This window comes from Neoarius graeffei, chromosome 2, assembly GCF_027579695.1.
Source record: "Neoarius graeffei isolate fNeoGra1 chromosome 2, fNeoGra1.pri, whole genome shotgun sequence".
In the NCBI taxonomy this organism is placed as follows: Eukaryota; Metazoa; Chordata; class Actinopteri; order Siluriformes; family Ariidae; genus Neoarius; species Neoarius graeffei.
The window spans coordinates 100,350,844-100,371,316 of NC_083570.1; the positions used below are offsets into that span (position 1 = coordinate 100,350,844).

General features: G+C 40.3%; 1 protein-coding gene across 1 annotated transcript in view; it reads right to left on the reverse strand.

Annotated features, from left to right (window-relative positions):
• Positions 1 to 3,893: 3,893 nt before the first annotated feature.
• atp10b (ATPase phospholipid transporting 10B) overlaps positions 3,894 to 20,473 on the reverse strand; it is a 119,603-nt gene continuing 103,023 nt past the window's right edge. Inside the window, exons 14-21 of the mRNA XM_060915285.1 lie at positions 18,747 to 18,996; positions 18,535 to 18,611; positions 18,243 to 18,368; positions 12,776 to 12,976; positions 8,001 to 8,081; positions 7,793 to 7,897; positions 6,615 to 6,802; positions 3,894 to 5,325 (exon numbers count right to left, since the gene is read on the reverse strand). Coding sequence (XP_060771268.1) covers positions 5,127 to 5,325; positions 6,615 to 6,802; positions 7,793 to 7,897; positions 8,001 to 8,081; positions 12,776 to 12,976; positions 18,243 to 18,368; positions 18,535 to 18,611; positions 18,747 to 18,996 — 1,227 coding nt within the window. The 3' untranslated portion in view covers positions 3,894 to 5,126. The remainder of the gene's footprint in view (positions 5,326 to 6,614; positions 6,803 to 7,792; positions 7,898 to 8,000; positions 8,082 to 12,775; positions 12,977 to 18,242; positions 18,369 to 18,534; positions 18,612 to 18,746; positions 18,997 to 20,473) is intronic.

Sequence of the window (20,473 nt, forward strand, 5' to 3'; positions counted from 1 at the left end):
GGTCTTCCAATATGGCGCAGGGTCTGTTTACTTCCGGTTTCGGGTGACGTCAGTGAAAGGGGTCTATAGACCCCAGTTATGGACCCCGGTTACGGACCTCTGGTGACTCACTCGTTCACAACAACAAACATAGTAGCATTTTTGTCAACATTTATCTCTTTTTTTTTATAAGATTTATTTATAAGATTATCAAAAATCTTGTAAATTTTTGCCAGCATTTCTCAGGAGAATAGCATTAATTTTACAGCATGGATAGCGATAACGACAGTCTTCGCTGCGAAAGCAAGTTTTACTACCCTGAGGAAGAAGAAATGAAAGAAAACATTTCAGGAGAAAGCTAAAAACCTGTAACTGTTGCTAACGCCGAGCAAAACATGGCTGAATCCTGAATGACTCAATTTTGTATAAATAGGGGACTACATAGGTGGCAAAATGTAGTTTTTTTCCTACCATGGAAGTGCACTTGTTGACCGAGGAGGAAGCAATTTGCATTACAGCTGTGAATGAGGATTCAAAATGGTGGTTCGCCTCGGCTCGGTTTTCCCTTTCGGGTGCTCTCGTTTTCGGTTAGAATTTGGTAAAGAAAAAAATAAATGTTATTTACCAGCTTAAGGTCGGTCCATATGGTGAAATACCGTGACCTCGGCCTTGAATACTGACCTTGTACTTTCAAGACCTCGATCACGGTATTTCATGATACGGACCTCCCAGCTGGTAAATAACATGCATGTATTCTATCCCCTTCTAGTGGGCTTATTGATGGCATGCAATATTGTTATCATTTCACTTATCCTGTATGTATTATGCCACTCTCCCCAATGGAGAATGAGCATGCAATATTGTTATAATATTGCATGTTGTCAAGACAACACGACCTCACACACCAAGATCCAGTGACAACTTTTCTGTTGTGCATGCGCACAATCATTTCTTTATCGGCCAGGAGAGCGGGAACACGGGGTTAATTCAGTGCTCAGTTTAAGCAGGTAATAAATAAACTGAAACCTAAAGACGTGCTGAACACCCAAAAGGCTACCAAACTTCTTTATATATTCTTCACGCATATTTACAAGAGAAAAACAAACCAACGTACATCGAAAAACTGGAAAAGAGACACGTCGGAGATGTAAAACTTCTGCATTAGTGAGTGACTGACAGTTTGTTCACAAACATGGCCACGAGGTTTGCTTCATTAAAAGCAGAAGATTTAAAGAGAAAGATGCGCTGAACACCTGAAAGGCTACCAAAACTTCACTGGATATTCTTCACGCATATTTACAAGAGAAAAAGAGAGCAATTGCAGAAATATTGTCAAAGTTCTACTTGGAGGTGAGGAAAAGTGACGGAGACTTTTACAAGAGGACTTCACTCGTGGACTTCCGTCAGCAAAGCCCTTTTGTTTTGAACAACTGCAATGGAACAATTAACTACGACCAAAAGTAACTTTGAACTTGAACTGTCTACCTGGATATAGCTTGTATACAAGTCGGGTTGTTGTTCAGGCTTTCTGGGCCGATACCATTTTTATTGTTAGAACTTTGACTTTGTACGGTACATTGGATTGACAGAACATTTGAATTACATTTGATCAGAATCAGCATTCAGTATTGGTAACTTACCGCCCTGTTCTTAACTTTTTGTAAAATCTATAATTGTTACATCGAATGTGTATGAATAATAATAATATTGGCTGACTTTTTTGTGGTATATCAGATATATTCCATTCAGCAACTCATCTTCAACTTGTTCAATATCATGCTAGCTGAATGGAATATATCTAATATACCAAGAATAAAGCCAGCCAATATTATTTAATTATTCTATCCACATTCTCTGGATATGAGTATTCACATGCTCTGATTGGCTACTCTACTACTAGGCTATTAGCTAATATACCATAAGTAGAGAAAAACAAAATGGTGGCGCGTGCTGCTGAACCAACCGAGGACGAAATAAAAACTACTTGAAAACAAAACCCCCCAAAATACAAAAAAGCAATGAAATATGGAATAAAAGTATTTGATGGTAAGAATGTACCTTTTTTTATTTTTCAAGAATTATTATAGCATTTTTCACAAATTGCTCCTGTCATTTCACCGGTTTGTTTACATTCTTCATCTTTAAGCATTAATTTTTTTTTTAATTTTTTAGACTGGTTCAAAAGTTTGAAAATTACAGAACTGAAATGTCCAAGGAAGAATTAAATAAATGTCTAAAGTAGTGCTGTCAAAAATGTCGCGTTATTAACGCGTTAACTTGACTCAATTTTAACGGCGATAATTTTTTTTATCGTGAGATTAACGCTCTGTGACATGATGTAGGTTTTTCATAAGCTTTTGAAACTGCCAGGAACTTGGAACAGAGACTTTGCTTAGAAAACCGATAGCAGCTAGACTGTAATGCCGCGCCCCGCACAGCCAGAGTCCTCTGCCCTCCCCAAAGAACCAGCGCGGGCAGGGCGTGCTAGTAGAGATGGGATTTATGGCTCTTTGATGGGATCCGCATCTTTGTGATCCATTCTTTGAAAAGAGCCGTTCAAAAGACTGGCTCATTTGGCTCTTTTTAAATATTTATTCAGTTTTAAGAAGACAGCATCTAAAGAAGCCAGATCCCTCTGAACTGTAAACTCAATGCTATCCCAGAAATCCTTCCTGTAATATGCAAATTTGGCCGCCACTGATTGGACAGCGCGACGCATCAACAGGCAGAAAGTGTAAAAGTACAAAATGTGTTAAGTGAGCTGAAACAGTAAAGATCAGATTCAATGCAATATTTATCAACGAACAACTTAAAGTTAATATAATAGTGTACTTTATATTATAATCAAGCATGTCAAGCCTACCGTCACTGTGTAACCTGTCTCTCTGAGTTGTAGACTAACTCAAGCAGTAGATCACTTCACTCATGGTTCTTTTGCCAGCCCCGGTGTTCGGCTTAGGTTTCACTTTGCAGTGGCTGTGTCAAGACGTGTTATGCTTTGCAATACAAAGCAAGCCCATTCACTTTTTTATGCTGATAAGAGAATTGCAATGGTTTTTCATGTGACAAAAATGTGCGATTAAATTGCGATTAATCGCGAGTTAACTATGACAGTCGCAACATTAATCGCGATTAAATATTTTAATCGCTTGACAGCACTAGTCTAAAGCTATTCTATACTTCAGCATGACAGCAAGACAGCACTTTCTACAAAAAACACTAAAGTCTATTCGTGCAGCCATCAATAGGTTTTTACGAAGTCCGCCCAAGTGTAAATGATTTTCTCATCATCTCTAGCCGCTTTATCCTTCTACAGGGTCGCAGGCAAGCTGGAGCCTATCCCAGCTGACTACGGGCGAAAGGCAGGGTACACCCTGGACAAGTCGCCAGGTCATCACAGGGCTGACACATAGACAACCATTCACGGTCAATTTAGAGTCATCAGTTAACCTAACCTGCATGTCTTTGGACTGTGGGGGAAACTAGAGCACCCGGAGGAAACCCACACGGACACAACATGCAAACTCCACACAGAAAGGCCCTTGCCGGCCCCGGGGCTCGAACCCAGGACCTTCTTGCTGTGAGGCGACAGCGCTAACCACTACACCACCGTGCCGCCGTGTAAATGATTTTGTCGGATGTTTTGGATAAAGTTTTTATTTATCGAATCTGCAAACAATAAAAATAAAAAAACTCCATTTCTTAAAATCCAGTGAATGTGGATAGAATAAAACAGTTATTCCACTCAATCTCGTCATACATGGTTTATAGCCGACTCAGTGCTACGCACCTTGTCGGCTATCAGTTCACGTACGACTCGATTTCATGGAATAACTGTTAAATATTACTAATGCATTTCAGTTACTGAGGAGTTTCATTTCACAGGAAATATTTTAAAGTGAAATCTATAAGAATGAGCTTAACCATGTTTATTGATGTTACTGGTTTAATAAGCTGATCAAAGTTAACAAACATTGTGATATATTAACGCCAAGCTGTATGTTTGACGTTGAAACATCATCCATCTTGTTCTCTTCCTTCTGTCTCTCTAGTATACAAACAATTTGCAGTTCAACAATCCAACACAAGATGGCAAAAATGGCCCACTTATCCAGGCTCTGACATCATTACATAAAAATGCAATGAACTCTCCAAATCGAATCACTCCTAGACCCATTTTATTGCAAGCTTCAGCTACAGAGGGCACTTAAGTGAGAGGTGGAAGAGAGGACTGAGATTTACTCAGCTTTATCTCACTATGTGGTCATTTTTGTGGGATCATCACTGTCTCCTTGAAGAAAGAGGAACATCAGAGACACGTCAGAGATACAATTAAGTGGTTTTGTACTCCTGCACACACACACACACACACACACCATCTAGTCGAATATAATGTTAAATAATTAAGAATCAAGTAGTATAACAAAAGTCAGAGATGCTTGTAAATCATGCTGCAATACTTGTGTCTCTGTCTTTCACCATCAAGCCCAGCATGCTGTCAACACGGATTCATGAACTGAAAATACCAAGATATTATGTAACATCTGCAATCCTCAATTATTTCATGAGCAGCTCGAAGCACCTCTGAATACAAATGAGATTTCTCACAGTGAAAGTAGGTTTCTCACAGGGAAACCAATGCCACTTCAAATCACCAAGTCCAGAAAAGCAGCTAATTTCGAGGTGTTTGTTGAGAAAATGTGGGTGGTGTATTGATCAGCCAGCATGGAATGTGCTGCACAATTGTCTGAACTTCTCCAAGACCTTGAGAGAACCTCAGGGATGTTCTTGGAGTCAAACTCCACCTTTAATCCATGAGACTTGTTAGTGGAGAAGACTCTGGAGGAAGCAGATTCAGAAACTAAACAAACATAGGTCCAAGCTGTTCAGGTTATTTCCTTGACTGAGGCCAATTCAAAATGTCATTAACACTGCATTAAAGTGTCCCCCCCCCCATCAACATGAGTTCTTCACTTATGTCTTTGAAAGGTTGCCCTTGCACACTTGGCCTTGGGCAAAAGTTCAGGATTGGCAAAGTATATATTTGTCATCAAATGTTCTATGTCTTAGGAAGTCAGAAAAATAAGCCAGTCCTTCTGGCTCGGTCTCTTGTATATTACATTATTATTATTGAGAGCTCTGAAGCATTAATCTGCATCTTGGACTGTAGCTGCGGCTGAACGTCTACGTGTAGCGGACAGGCTAGGGTAGGAGGTACACAGGGCTTTGAGGCTCCTCCATTCTCTGAGCCACGTGTCCCGATGGTCTGGAGGCAGCTTGTCTATCTGCCTTGCCTTGAGGTGGTCACAAGGCACGAGTGTTCCCCTTAGGGCATGTACTGTGAACCTGCAAAAAAGGAAAGTCCTCATTAGTTATATAAGGCAAGGATACTATCTTTGTATCTGTTTAGTGCTCCAAATGGTTATATGTGTATTTAATTTGCGCTAGCAGCACTGGTGCAAATTATTACTCACTCTCTCAGGATCTTTCTACTTTCTTCTTCTTATTATTCTCCTAATGTTTTTTAGGATGCTATTTCTGCCTCAGTTTTCAACCATTATCTGTAGCTGCTTATCCTGTACAGGGTCGCAGGCAAGCTGGAGCCTATCCCAGCTGACTATGGGCGAGAGGTGGGGTACACCCTGGACAAGTTGCCAGATCATCGCAGGGCCGACACATAGAGACAAACAACCATTCACACTCACGGTCAATTTAGAGCCACCAATTAGCCTAACCTACATATCTTTGGACTGTGGGGGAAACTGGAGCACCCGGAGGAAACCCACACAGACACGGGGAGAAAATGTAAACCCCACACAGAAAGACTCTCATCGGCTGCTGGGCTCGAACCCAGGACCTTCTTGCTGCGAGGCGACAGTGCTAACCACTACGCCACTGTGCTGCCCAGTTTTGAACCAATCATCACTAAATTTCACATGAAGAATACCTCTGGGGGGGTGGCACGATGGTGTAGTGGTTAGCGCTGTCGCCTCACAGCAAGAAGGTTCTGGGCTTGAGCCCAGTGGCCGATGGGGGCCTTTCTGTGTGGAGTTTGCATGTTCTCCCTGTGTCTGCATGGGTCTCCTTCAGGTGCTCTGCTTTCCCCGACAGTCCAAAGACATGCAGTTAGGTTAACATGGGGCAGCCATGGGCTGAAGTGCCCTTGAGCAAGGTACCTAACCCTAAACTGCTCCCTGGGTGCTGTAGTATGGCTGCCCACTGCTCTGGGTCTGTGTGTGTGTGTTCACTGCTTCAGATGGGTTAAATGCAGAGGATGAATCTCACTGTGCTTGAGTGTGCATGTGACAAATAAAGGTTTTTCTCCTTCTCTAGTCTCAACATGATGCCCTGTGAACCATTCTGGCAAGCTGAATGAATTGTGCATCTCATTCATATCTGTGTTTATATTCATTTAAAACACATTATCTGTTCATTCCTAGGGTTATATTCCTAGTCTTCATAAAGAAACTGAGTTTTATGGAAAACAGAGACCCAACAGAAAATGGATACCACTTAATGAATAATTCAGACAGGAATATAGGCTTTTATTTAAAAAAAAAAAAAGTAGACACGTTGTGAACTCCATGCTCACATATTGTTAGCATAAATCGTGAACAACATCAGAATTAAATTACCTTGGCAGCAGTGCTACAATTGTGGTTAAAATGCAGACCAGGTAGAAAACAGGGTCATTCATTTGCTTCTGCATGACCCAGTATGGATTTGAGGGGGGGTTGCAGGTGATGCAGATGGTGCTGAAAGCCAGAGTCACGATGAAGAACACCAAGACACTGCCCACCATGATCACCCAATGCACCCATGTCTAATAGCAGCCAAACACAAATGAAGAAATCATTAGCACCAGGAATGCCTAAGGATACACCAAGGCAGCTAGGATTAAGTTTATAGCAGTAATGACAAAGCAATGGTTCCCAATTCTACTTCACAGTCTTCTCTGGTCTTTACTATTCATCAGTTAATCAGCTAATTATCAAATTGTTTGCAAGTTGAGCAAGGTGTATTATTCTATTCACATTCACTGGATATGAGCTTTGATTGGTTACTCTACTACTAGGATATCAGCTCATATACCGTGAGTAGAGAGAAACAAAATGGCGGCGCACATCAAGTCAGATATATCACTTTGTTATGAAGTATTTAAAAGAAACAGAAATAGCTGGAAGAATATAGTCCTATTCCCCCCCGATATTGCCTGTTCCGCACTCCAGCCCAGTCGGTGGTGCCAAACCGCCATAAAAATATGGCTAAAGAAGAAGAAGAAAATGGCGGACTGTGTTACTGAACCAACCGAGGATGAAATAAAAACTCTACTCGAAAACAAAACCCTCCAAAACTACAAAAAAAGCAACAAAATATGGAATGAAAGTATTTGATGAAAAAAAACGTATCTTTTTTTATTTTTCAAGAATTATTATTATGATCGCATTTTTCACAAATTGCTCCTGTCATTTCGCCAGTTTGTTTACATTCTAAGCAGAAATGATTTTGTCGGATGTTTTGTATAAAGTTTTTATTGATAGAATTTGCAAAAAAAAAAATGCTCTGTTTCTCAAAATCCAGTGAATGTGGATAGAATAAAACAGTTATTCCACGAAATTTCGTCATATATGGCTTATAGCTGTCTCAATTTTGTAGAATAACTGTTAAATATACTGTAGCAAGCAAGAAATAAAGACGTCAGCTTTAGCTAAAGAACATCAGAGTACTGAAGAATCTTAGCATGATGTATTTATCCCCAAAATCCCTACTATTGAACCTGATCTCTGTTGACACTCGATTGAGAATGACTCACCCAGCTCTTGATCTCAATTGCCAGATGAAGAATGATGGTAAACAAAGACACAGTGTTCATGGGCGTTCCCAAAGAGAAGATGCCAATATCAGAGCCTTGGTATGTCTACGAGAAGTACAAGAGAGGTCCAGTCAAGAAATTTCAACATATTGAATGAGCAGGACCATTAAAAGGTAATAATAATAACAATAATAATAATCTAACTTACCCAGTATGGTACAAAGAAGCAAACAAGACTCTGATAAAAGGCATCGAGAATAGCTATCCAAAAGGTTGTACGAGAGTATCCCTAAAATAAAGTAAAAAAAAAAAGTGTCACAGCATGTTTTGCACTGTGCATAAATATAAAAGCACTATGTAAAAAGTACTTCACTTAAAATTCAAAAGAGTAATGTACAGTAAGTAATTTTGAATAAGGAAAATTTGGCTTAATGTGAATTGACCTACAAGTTGCACTTCGCCTGCAATTATGTGAGTCATATGTAAAAAATATGCGAAGGTGAATTTTAACGTGTTTCACCATGCCTAGAAATTCTACTTGTAATCTCCAGTAAACACAGCATGTGAATAATATTAGAATAAATAAAACCAGGTCATACATGTGAAAAAGATCACATCTGAAAATAAACAAATTTTAGGATTAAAAAATTGTGTGAATTTGTGGAAAAAATTATGTGAAAAATGAATCATGTATAAAAAATAACTAAACAAACACAACTGAATATCAATGAATTCTCATCTCATCTCATTATCTCTAGCCCCTTTATCCTTCTACAGGGTCGCAGGCAAGCTGGAGCCTATACCAGCTGACTACGGGCGAAAGGCGGGGTACACCCTGGACAAGTCGCCAGGTCATCACAGGGCTGACACATAGACACAGACAACCATTCACACTCACATTCACACCTACGGTCAATTTAGAGTCACCAGTTAACCTAACCTGCATGTCTTTGGACTGTGGGGGAAACCGGAGCACCCGGAGGAAACCCACGCGGACACGGGGAGAACATGCAAACTCCGCACAGAAAGGCCCCCGCCAGCCACGGGGCTCGAACCCGGACCTTCTCGCTGTGAGGCGACAGCGCTAACCACTACACCACCGTGCCGCCCATAAATGAATTTGGGGTAAAAAAAAAAATTACGTCAAGAAACCATCCATTGGGGGCGTCGTGGCTCAGGTGGTTAAGGCGCCATACCATGAATGCGGGCGACCCGGGTTCGATTCCGGCCCGAGGTCATTTCCCGATCCCTTCCCGTCTCTCTCTCTCCCGCTCATTTCCTGTCTCTACACTGTCCTATCCAATAAAGGTGCAAAAAGCCCAAAAAAAATCTTTAAAAAAAAAAAGAAACCATCCATTATCTGGAGCCGCTTATCCTGTTCTACAGGGTCGCAGGCAAGCTGGAGCCTATCCCAGCTGACTATGGGCGAGAGGCAGGGTACACCCTGGACAAGTCGCCAGATCATCGCAGGGCTGACACATAGACAAACAACCATTCACACCTAGGGTCAATTTAGAGCCACCTGTATGTCTTTGGGGGAAACCAGAGCACCCAGAGGAAACCCATGCGGACACCATGCAAACTCCACACAGAAAGGTCCTCACCAGCCGCTGGGCTCAAACCCAGGACCTTCTTGCTGTGAGGCAATAGTGCCGCCCCAATATAAACCAATCATTTGTAAAAGCAATCAAGTGAAAATATAGTCATGTGAAAAAGAAAGTACACCCTCTTCCAGTTACATGGTTTTACCAATCAAGACATAAAAAAAATCATCTGATCCTTACCAGGTCCTAAAATTATGTAAATCTAACCTCAGGTGTAAAGCAACACACAACAGATTCCACGATGTCATTATTTATTTAACAAAAATTAAGTGAAAATGCAGAATCTATGTGTGAAAAAGTAAGTACACCCCATGATTCGATAGCTTGTAGAACCACCTTTTGCAGCAATAACTTGAAGCAATTGTTTTCTGTATGATTTTATCAGTCTCTCACATCGTTGTAGAGGAAATATGGCCCACTCTTCTTTACAACATTGCTTCAGTTCATTCATGTTTGAGGACATGTGTTTATGCACAGCTCTCTTAAGGTCCCGCCACAGCATTTCACTTGGGTTGAGGTCTGGACTTTGACTTGGCCATTCCAACACCTTGATTCTTTTGTTTTTCAGCCATTCTGCTGTAGATTTGCTGGTGTGCTTGGGATTATTGTCCTGTTGCATGACCCAATTGCAGCCAAGCTTTAGCTGTTGGACAGATGGCCTCACATTTACCTCTAGAATACTTTGGTTTACAGAGGAGTTCATGGTTGACTCAATGACTGCAAGGTGCCCAGGCCCTGTGGCTGCAAAACAAGCCCAAATCATCACCCCTCCACCACCGTGCTTGATGGTTGGTATGAGGTATTTGTGCTGATATGCTGTGTTTGGTTTTCACCAAACATGGCACTGTGCATTATGGACAAACATTTCCACTTTGGTCTCATCTGTCCAAAGGACATTGTTCCAGAAGGCTTGTGGCTTGTTCAGATGCATCTTTGCAAACCTAAGCCATGCTGCCTTGTTCTTTTTAGATAGAAGAGGCTTTCTTCTGGCAACCCTTCCAAACAAGCCATACTTGCAGTCTTTTTCTAATTGTACTGTCATGAACTTTTAATGTTTAACATGCTAACCGTGGCCTGTAGAGTCCTAGATGTAGTTCTTGTTTTTTTTGCAATTTCTCTGAGCATTGCACGGTCTGACCTTGGAGTAAATTTACTGGGACGTCCACTCCTGGGAAGATTGGCAACTGTCTTGAATGTTTTCCGCTTCAGAATAATCTTTCTAGCAGTCGAATGATGGATTTCAAATTGTATGGAAATGGCCTTATAACCCTTCCCAGACTGATGTGCAGCAACAATTGTGTCTCTAAGATCATTGCTGATGTCTTTCCTCCTTGGCATTGTGTTAACATACACCTGAGTGCTCCAGACCAGCAAACTGCCAAAACTTCTGATTTTTAAGAGGTGGCCACACTTGCTGATGATCATCTCATCTCATCTCATTATCTCTAGCCACTTTATCCTGTTCTACAGGGTCGCAGGCAAGCTGGAGCCTATCCCAGCTGACTACGGGCGAAAGGCGGGGTACACCCTGGACAAGTCGCCAGGTCATCACAGGGCTGACACATAGACACAGACAACCATTCACACTCACATTCACACCTACGGTCAATTTAGAGTCACCAGTTAACCTAACCTGCATGTCTTTGGACTGTGGGGGAAACCGGAGCACCCAGAGGAAACCCACGCGTACACGGGGAGAACATGCAAACTCCACACAGAAAGGCCCTCGCCGGCCACGGGGCTCGAACCCGGACCTTCTTGCTGTGAGGCGACAGCGCTAACCACTACACCACCGTGCCGCCTTGCTGATGATCAATTAATCAAATTCATTTGATCAGCAACACCTGGCTACTAATTGCCTTCATAATGTCTATGGAAGCAGTAAGGGTGTACTTCATTTTTCACACACTGCTACTGCATTTTTGGCTTACTTTGTGTTAAATAAATAATGACAGGGTGAATATGTCATGTGTTATTGGTCATCTGAGGTTATATTTGTCTAATTTTAAGACCCGGTAAGGACCAGATGATTTTTTTTATCATGTCCTGGCACTTAAAACCTAGACTTGAAAGAGGTTGTACTTTTTTTTTTCACGACTGTAACTGAATAGTCAAAAAATAAAATAAAATAAACAAATCTTGTGTAAAAATCACATGAAAACCCAGTCAAGGAAAACTACATGAAATAAATCCTTTGTTTAAAACAAAAATAACATCTGAAAATAAACAAAATTTTGTCAAAACAATTGTAAGTCAAATTAAACTAATCATGTGTAAAACTGGCAAGTGAAAATAAATTCATGCGTAAAAATCGTGTGGAAAAATACATTTTGTAAAAAAAAAAGGTCACGTAAAAATATAAATTTAAAAAATGAATCTTATGTTAAAAATTAACAAAATTGAATTATGTGACGTTTATGTGTATTTTCTGGAAGTGAAGTTAAGCCCTAAGTCCTGAAGGTATTGGACTACATTGGATTATTGGGTTACTGATTAACAGGGTGCGAGTTCAAGTCCCAGCACTACCAAGCTACCCCTGTTGGGCCCTTGAGCAAGGCATTGACCCTGAACTGCTCAGTTGTACCCTGTTCTCAATTGTAAGTTGCTTTGGACCAGATAAAAGTACCAGATAAACAATAGCAGGTTGTCATGTTTTTTTTTTGACTAATCACATAACTTGATTGGCAATAATGCTGGGTATCTTTGTACCTAATTCTTTCAATGCCACTGTTTTTAATATGCTTTTGCTGACATCCGTGCAACTTAAGGGCTGTTTGGTTACTTCTTAACAGTTAAATTGAAACTTGTTAGATAAGCCCTTGAAAGAGTGAGTCAACACAACTGTAGACTTCAGGAGCAGAATCTGCCCAGAAGGTATTATAATCTGATGCAATTTCCCTTTTATGAAGTGAGAAAATAGCAGACAAAGCTGTTTAGAAGGGAAACTCGGCGCACCAGAATGCCTCATGTTTCACAATTATAAGAGCTGATTTTCTGTTTAATTTGGGCTTCAACTGTACATGAGAGATTCATTAATTTACTCTAGTTAGCAAGCTGATATGATTCAATGCAGTTCAACTACATTGTTTCCTATACATTGCTCCCCTTAAGCCACAACTAGCCATTTATGAGATATATGTGATGCACGCTACTCCCTCGAATCACGAGGGAAAGTTGATGAGGGTGTGCTAAAAGCAGCAGTGGAATAAAGTATTTATCAACATAGTGCCATTACTCTGACATGGAAATGTCAAGTGCTGACAGATGTGTTATTATAGCTGTACATAATCGTAATGGAAAATACAATCCATATCCTGCAGCATCAGTAGACCATGACTGTGTGTTCCTAATCAAAGTGCCTATATATTTGAGGACTCACCCCAGAACGCTGGCCCCTTTTATAGAGTTCAGGCAGTTGGAGGAGCATGTGGGCAGAAACCTCCTGGTCCATGATGCCGAACATGATGGGTGGAGTGGATGTGAAGAAGAGGTTGAAGAAAATCATGAACCAGTAGTCAATCATGGCCGTGCCAGAGAAGCCGCAGTAGAACTGGTACCAGAACAGGAGGTTGACATAAGCCTGGGGAGATAATGATGGGGTGAATTTGTCAAACTGAAAGAAGGTATTGAGTATGAACACTATACACGGCTACTATACTGAAATTCTCACCATTCTAAATGCAATCATGGTTTAAAAATAGCAGACAAAGTTGGATTGAAGGTAAGGTGTGTGACCCATGTATGTTGCATTCATTTCTGCTCATTCATGCAACTATCCAATCAACCAGCCATGTGGCAACACCACAAAGCATAAAATCATGCATATACAGGTCAAAAGCTTCAGTTAATGTTCACATCAAACACCATCTGTCCATCCATTATCTGTAGCTGCTTATCCTGTCCTACAGGGTCACAGGCAAGCTGGAGCCTATCCCAGCTGACTCTGGGTGAGAGGCGGGGTACACCCTGGACAAGTTGCCAGGTCATCGCAGGGCTAACACATAGACAACCATTCATGCTCATATTCACACCTACAGTCAATTTAGAGACACCAATTAGCCTAACCTGCATGCCTTTGGACTGTGGGGGAAACTGGAGCACCCAGAGAAAACTCACACGGACACGGGGAAAGCATGCAAACTCCTCACAGAAAGGCCCTCGCCAGCCGCTGGGCTCGAACCCAGGACCTTCTTGCTGTGAGATGACAGTGCTAACCACTACACCACCGTGCCACCCACATCAAACACCAGAATGTGTAAAAAGTGTTATCTCAGTGACTGACTATGGCATGGTTATTAGTGCCAGATGAGCTGGCTTGAGTATTTCAGAAATTGCTGATCTCTTGGGATTTTCACATAAAATAGTTTCTAGAGTTTACACAGAATGGTGCAACAAACAAACAACTGTCTAATGAGTGTGGGTTCTGTGGGTGGAAATGCCTTATTGATGAGAGAGGTCAGAGAAGAATGGCCAGATTGTGCTGAGCTGACATGAAGGCTATGATAACTCAAATAAGCATGCTTTACAACTGTGGTGAACAGAAAAGCATCTCACAATGCACAACACCTTGACTCCTGTCAGCTGTCTAACTATAGGCCCTCCCCTTTATCTCCAAGATCCTAGAAAAGGCTGTGACAGAGCAGTTATGCTCATACCTACATAGGAATAACATTCATGAAATATATCAGTCAGGATTTAGACCTCATCATAGCACAGAGACAGCACTGGTTAAAGTTGTAAATGACCTGCTACTGGCCTCTGATCAGGGTTCTGTCTCCTTGCTTGTGTTACTTGACCTTCGTGCAGCTTTTGACACCATTGATCATACTATTCTCCTTGATAGACTAGAAAATGTTTTTGGAGTTAAAGGAACAGCCTTCTCCTGGCTCAGGTCTTATTTAACTGACCGTTATCACTTTGTAGATGTTAATGGTGACTTCTCAGCATACTAAGCTGAAGTTCAGTGTTACACAAAGTTCTCTTTTAGGCCTAGTGCTTTTTTCTTTATATATGCTACCTCTGGGCAATATTCATAAGCATGGTATTGGCTTCCACTGTTATGCTGATGACACAAAGTTTTATGTTTCGGCAAAGCCAGACGAGAGACACCAGCATAATAGAATCGAGGAATGTGTAAAGGACATTAGACACTGCATGTTTATTAACTTCCTTCTACATAATTCTGACAAGATAGATGTACAATATAACAGGATAGATGTACTTTTTGTTAATAGGTTTTTGTTCGGTAAGGGAGCAGATCTGATGGGTTCTCAGGCATAGATGTTTGGTAGACTGATGTTGTTACCTCCTACTTTCATGCATACAGTTAGGTTTGTTGATGGTGGAGTGACTGGCCACTGTATGTCCCAGGGCGCCCTCATGTCTGTGTTACCTTCTGGCTGTCCCCTTTTAGTTATGCTGTCATAGTTTGTTTAGTCCCTGCAAGCACTCAGCACGCAATATACACTGTTCTCAACCATTAGGTGACAACAGGCACACATACGATTCTCTCTCTCTCCACATGCTACACATACCATTCCTGAGATACCAGTCATGCTGACCTCTCCTGCTCTTCAGACCTGCCTGATCTATCCTGATGCCCTACTTCTGTCTGGAGTTCCCATCACTTTGCTCTTGTGGTGGATGGCCCTATCCTTGACTTGCAAGTGACGTCAAAGCAAAATAGAAACCCGGATGTCGGCCATGTTAGTGGAGATACAAATGCGGGGTCAAGCGACATTCCATACAAAACATAGTCATGTGTGCGCAACTCTCTTTGTTCTTCCACTGCTTTAAGCATTCTTTTAGCTATGCCATATCTTTGTGCTGTATATGGTTGTGGTCACAACAGTACTCGTGACCATGGCACGTTCTGATTTTTTAGAATTCCATCTGTGATTCGGAAAGAGGGTGAGGAAACTCTGAGGCTTAGTACGGAGAGGAGACGAGCACGGCTGAACAACATTGGCAGGGCTGATCTAACAGAGGCTAAAACCAAAACAGCTCGTGTTTGTAGTAATCATTTTATCTCAGGTGGGATTCAAAAGCTTTCTCAATAATATCATGGAAAATTTTTATTTCATGTTGCTAGAATCTTGCTATAAAATGAGTGTTCTTTTGTCATGGTTCACTCTGTCATTGTTATAATTTCATAATTATAAAATTGCTATAATTTTAGAGTGGTTGACCTGAAATAAATTGAAATGTGATTTGTGAGCCATAAAGCTAGAGACTTGTCAAAATTTCACACTTCATCTGTTGTTTACACATAGAAGTAAACTAAATGCAAAAGAAGCCCTAACTTACCCTTGCAAGTACAACTGCTTTGTCATTGTTGACTGGTTTAATTAATAAGGTATTTACCCATCCAGAGACAAAGAAGTTATCAGTGTCCATGGACTTACAAGCCTTCATTTGAGATTTGTCGATCCATGAAGTCTGCCAAACCAGATAGAACGCGATATCTGGGTACTCGATGGTCGGTAGACGTGTCTTATCCTCAGAAAAAATCTGACTTTTTTCAATAATATGGGTCAAAACCACACATATCTATCTTTTCTTTGTATCGAATCTTCGCTTGACCGTTCAAATCGTGGTAATACTGAGAAAATTCAGCATTGTTTACAGACACACTTTCAGCGGCTGCCATCCTAGTTGCTTTGTTTATCCACCATCATGGCGGACGCTAATGACGTAGCACATTTTGATCACGTGGTTGCAAGTCATCTATATGGGCAGCCTAAAGATACACTTAGAAGATGGCTTTGGACTATTAATACTATTCAACAGTTTTGCTATGATGGCTATGATGTCATGATAACTTTAGGACAAACAGTTTTGCACGCAAGTCTCCATAAGTAAACAATTCTTCAACAATAAAATAACTTCAACAAAACAGACTTCATGTTAAAAGAAAAAAGAATTTCCTGGTTGAATGGCACTTTTTGACCACATAGGACACACTTATAGAAATGAGTTATTTCTAATCACACTATCTGTTATCACCCAAATGAGGATGGGTTCCCTTTTGAGTCTGGTTCTTCTCAAAGTTTGTTCCTCATGTCATTTCAGGGAGTTTTTCTTTGCCAATATTGTCTCAGGCTTGCTCAATAGGGATAAATTTATAAATTCATATGTTTAAAATTTATATCTGGAATTTATATGTTTCTGTAAATCTGCTTTGTGACAATGTCTATTGTTAAAAGCGCTATACAAATGAAATTGACTTGACCTGACTTGGCAACACACCAAACATTAAGGCAGTTGGGCTCCAACTGCAGAAATATTTTAATTATAGCAAAGAAGATAATGGAAAACAGACCAGTTACTACAATTCAAGAATGTTTTTATCCATCCATCCATCCATTATCCATAACCGCTTATCTTGTGCAGGGTCACAGGCAAGCTGGAGCCTATCCCAGCTGACTATGGGCGAGAGGCGGGGTACACCCTGGACAAGTCACCAGATCATCGCAGGGCTGACACACAGAGACACACAGCCATTCACACTCACATTCACACCTATGGTCAATTTAGAGCCACCAGTTAGCCTAACCTGCATGTCTTTGGATTGTGGGGGAAACCGGAGCACCCGGAGGAAATCCAGGCGGACACGGGGAGGAGAACATGCAAACTCCACACAGAAAGGCCCCTGTCGGCCACTGGGCTCGAACCCAGAGCCTTCTTGCTGTGAGGCAACAGTACTAACCACTACACATCTTTTATGAAAACGGAATAAATGCTCCAGAGTAAATATTTACTTCCAGGTGAATCTATAATCATTAAAATGTAATGCAGTAGGCATTTTTGCATATTTGGATTCAAGAGTATTTGATTTCTATACTTTGTGTGGTGAAGTGTGAGTCAATACTGCATACATGTCAACCTTTGGTCAATCAAACATGTATAACCAACCTCCAAAATCCGTATTTCCCTTATAAAATCCTTATAAGATGCAAATTAAAATAATTTACCTAAAATTTGAATGATAATTAACAATGATATATCCAAGTTACTTTTTATTCAATATTAATAACAATAAACCTTCAGAATGAATACAAAGCTCCAATGTTTGACAAAAACACAAAGTGTCACTCTAATGTTCTGAATTGTACTCCATGACAGCTTTTTTTAGCACTCTGCACCAATACCTCACGAGGCTGCATGTCACAGCAAGTGTCTGTGTTGATCTTGCTGGAGTGCCCATTCAGAATCTTTTCAGTCACTATTGAAAGTTGCTCAGGTGGAAATACGCTTTTCAAACAAAATGTTACTTCCCGGTTGGCGGGATTCTCGCAATGCGGTGTGCGCATGATCAGAAGTGGAACGAAGTCTCGCTACCACAAGATAACACGCGATTTCATAAGACTCTTTACTGGCTGTTTGTGCTTTCTGTGGTGTACAATACGTTTGTAAATGTTATGTGCTCTTTTATCATCGTGGGAATTGATTATAGCTCTAAATAAATATTGAAGTTTTTTTTAAAGAATCCGTATAACTTTATTTGTATGCCCGTATACTACGTTTATTGAATCAAAGCCGTATAAAATACGGACATTCCATATAGGTTGACATGTATGATACTGTATTTTTCTCAAATAACTTTATGAAAAAATGAATTATTTGCTTGTTTTAGTGTGTGGCAAGAACAAAAAAAATCCAACTATTCCTTTAAAATGAAAAAAAGAAAGAATGCATCATGCAAGGACTGTGTCTATATCTTGGTAGATATTTCATAATGAAAAATGAACAATTAAATATATTTCATAGCTGAGCACTAGCAACAGAAAACATCTTCACATTTACAGTGACTTTCACACAAAGCTTACTGTCACTCTTATATTTACCACATTCTTGTAGAAGAAATAGATGATCATGTTTGCCAGCCGGGTGTAACAGGAGTGACCATGAACCAGAAGAAGCTTCTTCAGGTGTTTGAAGCGAGATATTGCAAAGTCACTGGCCATGACAGCCTTTTGAAACACACACACACACACACACACACACACACACACACACACACACACACACACACACAGAGTTCCATATTATTCAATCATGGATTAGTGAATTATTTGAGTCATTTTATCCTATTAGCTACATGTCTGAAAATATCCACCTAGAAGCTAGAATACAAACCTGCATGCCTTCCTGGCCGGATAGTCCCACACCGACATCTGCTGCTTGAATCATGTTCACATCATTGGCACCATCACCTGGAGAAGCAGAACGAATTACATCTTCGTGTTTAAAAATAACGATGCCATGCCATCAAACTTGCAGATACAACAGTGTAAAAGCAGATATCTAACATGACTTCAAATCCCATAGAAAAAGGTCTAGTGTGTTACCTATAGCAAGAGTCATGACCTTGAGCCTGTCACGTAGCAGTGTGACGACTTTGCTCTTCTGCAGCGGTGTGGCTCTGCAGCACAGCACAGCACGGCTGTGTTGGCATAACTGCAGGAACTGATCCTGAAGATCATTGTCCAGGAGCAGGCCCAGGGTATGACCGTCAATCACCAACCCAATTCTGGGCATCTCATCCATAAACTGCTGCATCTCATTCAGAGCTCCATTCAGCATGTTCTTACAGATGTCCTGTGAGACACGGAGAGAGAAAGAAATACAGGTTAGGGCACATTATTCAGTTCAAGGAGGGACAAAGACCCAGAACTTATGTTATAGTGCCAGATTTATGGATTTACACACTAACAAATAAGGTTAGTGCTGGGATTAAATTAGGATTAATGCAGTGAGGGAGACCTGCTGCTTTCATGAGTGCCAACAATTGGCCTCATTCGTCAATATGAACACATTTATTCATAAAATGTTCACAGGACCATTTTTACATTATATTAATGGCATTTTGCAGATGCCTTTACCCAGAGCAACATACAACATACCCAGAGTAGCCTGGGGTTAGGTGCCTTGCTCAAGGGCACTTCAGCCATTCCAGGGAATTGAACCAGCAACCTTTTGGCCCCCAAACTGCTTCTCTAACCATTATGCCATGGCTTCCCCCAGTTTGGCTACAACTGGGTGACTACATATTTACATTAGTCATGTGGTATTCATGAAAATACTGTTAGTTCGGAATAACATTTGTTGTGTCAATTTAGATGTAACTAATGAGACTAACTAATGTGTGCTTTGACTGATCTGCTTTAAATCACACAAACCAAGACACTGCAGTGGCTGAACTTCATTACTGGAAGCTTTAGTGCACGCTGGATTTAGGAGGCGCTCTATTAATATTTAATTTTGTCATTTTCCACTCAGTTTTGGCATTTTATGGCTAATTGCCACTTATTAATCTACACACATACTGTCAGTATGAAGAAAATTAGTGTCACTAAAATGTCTGTAAAATTTTAAATCACTCGTACAACTTGAGTTAGGTTTGGCCGTTGAAAACATTTACAAACAGCTTTGGTAAAAGTTTGATCAGTGAGGTCCAATGTGGGAACTGTAGTATTTGATTTATGTTCATTTTTTAAATAGATCTTTCCGAGGGCATTGATTTAACTACATTTAAAAAAATAATAATTTAATTTATTTTCATTTAAAAGACGTTGATGTTTCAGATTTCCTTATTTGTCAGTTTTGCCATCTAAAAGATATCCAAATTTATTCTAGCCACATTCACTGCACGAGAGCAATCACATGCTCTGATTGGCTACCCTACTACTAGGATATCAGCTCATATACTGTGAGTAGAGAAAAACAAAATGGCGGCGCGTGTTGCTGAACCAACCGAGGACGAAATAAAAACTACTCGAAAACAAAATACAAAAAAAGGCAACAAAATATGGGATAAAAGTATTTGATGGTAAGAATGTATATATTTTTCATTTTTCAAGAATTATTATTATTATTATTATTATTATTATTATTATTATTATTATAGCATTTTTCACAAATTGCTCCTGTCATTTCGCTGGTTTGTTTACATTCTAAGTGGAAATGATTTTGTTGAACGTTTTGTATAATGTTTTTATTTATAGAATTTGCAAAAAAAAATGTTCTGTTTCTCAAAATCCAGTGAATGTGGATATAATAAAACAGCTATTCCACT